The sequence below is a fragment of the Rhincodon typus genome, chromosome 40 (assembly GCF_021869965.1).
Source record: "Rhincodon typus isolate 14 chromosome 40, sRhiTyp1.1, whole genome shotgun sequence".
NCBI lineage: Eukaryota > Metazoa > Chordata > Chondrichthyes > Orectolobiformes > Rhincodontidae > Rhincodon > Rhincodon typus.
This window is the reverse complement of record NC_063371.1, coordinates 3116515-3120717: the sequence shown is the minus strand read 5'-3', so window position 1 is coordinate 3120717 and position 4203 is coordinate 3116515. Positions and strand designations below refer to the sequence as shown.

At 47.5% G+C, this 4203-nt stretch overlaps 1 protein-coding gene across 2 annotated transcripts in view; it reads right to left on the bottom strand.

The window, feature by feature from the left end:
- LOC109920256 (rab11 family-interacting protein 1-like) overlaps positions 1-4203 on the bottom strand; it is a 35121-nt gene that overhangs the window by 30260 nt on the left and 658 nt on the right. For both annotated transcript variants that reach the window (XM_048618722.1, XM_048618723.1), the window contains exon 2: positions 1975-2374. In XM_048618722.1, the coding sequence (XP_048474679.1) occupies positions 1975-2324 (350 nt within the window). In that variant the 5' untranslated portion in view covers positions 2325-2374. The remainder of the gene's footprint in view (positions 1-1974; positions 2375-4203) is intronic.

Genomic DNA, 4203 nt, shown 5'->3' with positions numbered 1-4203 from the left:
CATGAACGAACAGAGAAGAGAATTCTACACGGCGCGTTCTGTCCCAACAACAAGGACCAGTTGGAGGATGGGATAATTTATACTTCGGGCACCGAAAGGTGGCTCAAGTCAAGGAATCTCACTCCAGGTGAGAGTCCACCAGCAAATTCAAACATATTCGTAACTTCCTACCCACTTAAATAGGAACACAACAAGTAGGCACAAGAGTAGACCATGCAGCCCTTCAGGCCCATTCTATTATTCAACTAGATTGGGATTGGTGTTCAATCTCTACCTTCTGCCGTACTTCCCTATACCATATAGCATGGAAACAGGCCCTTCAACCCAAATCACTCATGCCGACCAGGGTGCCTAAACTGAACTGCCTGCATTTGGCCCAAATCCCTCTAAACCCTTCCTATCCATGTCCTCCAAAATGTTCTCACTGTACATGACTCCACCACTTCCTCTGGCAGCTCCCTCCATACATGCATGATCCACCCTCTCCTTGAAAAGGTACCTTTGATAAATTTAATACCTAGAAATCCGTCAATTTCTGTCTTGAACATATTCCATTACTGCACCTCCAAAGCCCTCTAAAGGTACAGAATAGTGAATAAACCCAAAAGAACTGCGGACGCTGTAAATCAGAAACAAAAACAGAAATTGCTGGAAAAGCTCAGCAGGTCTGGCAGCATCTGTGCATAGAGATCAGACTTAATGTTATCAGGTCGAGTGATCCTTCCTCAGAGAATTCCAAAGACTGCCCAGTTTGAGTGACAAAATTTCTCCTTGTTTCGGTCCTAAATGACTGACCCCTCATCCCGAGACTGTGCTCCCTGGTTCTGGACTCGGCCAGCTAAGGGGAAGGCAGCATCTAACTCATCAAAACTTGTAACAGTTGTATCTGCTTCAGCATGATCATCTCTCACTCTTAGGGACCCGGGTGCGCTTCCACCCTCAGGTGACCATCTGTGTGAGTTTACACATTCTCCCCATGTCTGCGTGGGTTTCCCCCAGGTGCTCCGGTTTCCTCCCACAGGTTAGGGTAGATTGGCTGTGATAAATTGCCCGTAGTGTCCAGTAACGTGCAGGCTCGGTGGGTTAGCCATGGGAAATTCAGGGTTACAGGAATGCTCACCAACTTCTACAAGTGCACCATTGAAATATTGTGTCCGGGTGCATAACGGTCTGGTAGGGCAACTGTTCTGTGCAGGACCGTAAGAGACTACAGAAGGTGGTGTGCACAGCCCAGACCATCACAGAAGCCAACCTTCCATCCATGGTCTCCATTTACACGGCTCACTGCATCAAAGACCCATCACACCCCGGTAATGATCTCCTACAACCTCTTCTGTCAGGCAGAAGATACAGAAGCCTGAGCACACGCACCAGCAGGTTCAGGAACAGCTTCTTCCCTGCCGTTATTAAACTGATGAATGGACTCTCTAGCCACAAACAACGATTGGTCTTGCTAACATGATCTCGCTTAGTGCACGCCCCGTGCAAAGTAACCTGCACCTCTGCCTAAGTCTTTTTGATCTGTACATCCTCGCTTACTGTGATCTGTCTGTTCTGCTCGTAAACAAAGCTTTTCACTGTACTTAGGTACACGTGACAATAAATCAATCAATGCAGTGGGATGTTCTTTGGAGGGTCAGTGTAGACTCGAAGGGCCAAATGGCTTGCTTGCACACAGTAGAGGTTCTATAATTCTAAACATTGGAGAACACCAGCCCACCCCTTCCCCCCACCAAATCTCTCAAACACAGGAGCCACAGTTAGAAATGCATGACGTCCAGCTGCACCCCTCTCCGGGGCATTTACAAACCAAACACTGGCAGAATTTTGGTTACCACGCCCACCTCAAGCCGGAACCGTTCGCATCTCCAGCACCGTGGCTCCAACCGACAGGAGAGAAGGATTACTCCCGCTGCTCCCCACCCCGGCACAGAACTCTCAGCCCCAGGCGAGACAGGAGAGCCAGCCACTCACCCGACTTTGCTCCGGGTCTTGTTCGCGTACAGCTCGCTCAGGCTGATGGCCGCCTGGCCCAGGAACTTGTCCAGCCCCACCAGCGCCCGGTGCATGACGGTGAGGCGCAGGGTGCTCTTGTCGGCCCGGCCCAGCTGCAGCGGGGGCATCTCGAACTCCGCCTCCTCCCGCCACAGGGGAGCGGTGGTCTTCTCTGCCACCGAGCTAGAGTACTGCTCCTTACCCAGCTGCATGATGGCGTAGGCGTCATTGGTGCCATCCTTGCCCTTGTTCCGCAGGCCCCGAGCTCGGATCGCCACCACCTTGACGTGGGTCGGGTACCACTGCTGGCTCTGCGCCAACAAAGACATGCTGGCACCGCCCTGAGCAACAAACGCTGCCAAACCTTCTCACCCCACCCCTGCAACACAGAAAAAAGAAGATAGAAGAAATGTTAGAATTGCCAAGCAAAAAAAAAAACTCCCTTTTGAACGTGACCTCGCGAAATCATGAGGGTGTCTCTTTTCCCTAGGGTTGGGGAGGGGGGTGTGGGGGTTCAAAACTAAGGGGCATATTTCGTAACAGAAACAGAAATTGCTGGAAAAGCTCAGCAGATCTGGCAGCGTCCGTGGACGGAAATCAAGAGTTAACCTCATTGAATGTTTTTAAGGCAAAGACTGACAGAGATTTTTGAACCGTGAAGGTATTCAGGATTATGGTGAGCGGGTCTGTAAGTGGATCATATTGAATGACAGAGCAGGCTCGAGGGGCCAGACGGCCTACCTCCTGCTCCTATTTCTTATGTTCTTACGAAACGTTAGTTTTGATTTCTCTCCACAGATGCCGCCAGACCTGCTGAGCTTTTCCAGCAACTTCTGTTTTTGTTTCTGATTTCCAGCATCCGCAGTTCGTTCAGTTTTTGTTTGGCATATTTTTAAGGTGAGCGGAGGAAGTTTTAAAAAGGACACGAGGGGCAACTTTTTTTTTTTTTAAAACACACAGAGTGGGTCCTGAGTGGAATGAACTTCCAGAGGAATTGGTGAACACAGGCACAGTTACAACATTTAAAAGACATTTGGATAAGTACATGAATAAGAAAGGGTGAAGGGATATGGGCCAGGAGCAGGCAGGTAGGACAAGTTCAGTTTGGGAACATGGTCAACTTGAACTAGTTGGACTGAAGTGTCTGTTTCCATGCTGTATGACTCTAAGTATTTGAGATCCCCTCCACCCCAAAACAATTTGAAGCTATCAGACACATATTTTAGTATTTTATTTGCCAATTTTATAAGGCGTAATGGAATTTGGAATTTGGCCCAGAAAGAAAACAATATTAAAGACAAAAGTTTCGAATTAGTTGACATCAATAAGTGTTTTTTAAAAAGGCAGAATAAGATGCGGATGCTGGAAATCTGAAACACAAACAGAATGTGCTGGAAGAACACATCAGGGACAGTGCTGGGAAACACACAATCAGAATAGTCACGTGGCTGGTTTCAATTCGATGGGCTGAAAGGCCTTCTTCTCTGTCTCTAGGCCAGCATCCAGGAATGAGGGAAGTCCATACCCGGAAGATACTGGACTCAAAATTTTAACTGTCTCCCCCTCCACAGATGCTGCCAGAGTTTCTCCAGCATTTTCCATTATTAAAGGTGACCAGAAAAAAAAAGCAGATACAAAAATAACAGAACTGAGCCAAATCAAATCGGATTTTAAAAAAAGCACAAAATTAAGTAATTGAGACAAAACCACAGACAAAAAATATGAATGAGTTGAGACAAAAACATTTATAAAATCCAAATATTGGCTATTAAAACTGAGATGACAGAACTGATCTAGGTGTCATGGGAAGTAATTCTAGAAATTTATGAGGGGCATAGATAGGGTAGATGGGAATAAACATTTTCCCAATGATGGGGGAGATGGGGAGTGGAAACATATTTGAGGGAAGGGGCAGGAGGTTGAGAGGGGGATGCGAGGAAACAGAAGCTGGAGGAGAATCTGGAACTCACTGCCTGTTAAGGGTGGCAGAGGCAGAGGCAGAAACTCTCATCACATTGAAGAAAGATATACATGGGCACTCACCATACCAAGGCTTTGGCGCTGGGAAATGGGGATGGGAATAATTTAAATTTTTGTTTTACAAAGTTAAAAGTTATTTTCTGTTTCAAAAGAGCAGAGTGGGCTTTGCTCTGTGTTCCACCGCGGGGCTACTTGTCCCTGCCCAGGGAGTGTCTGATGGGGGGGGGG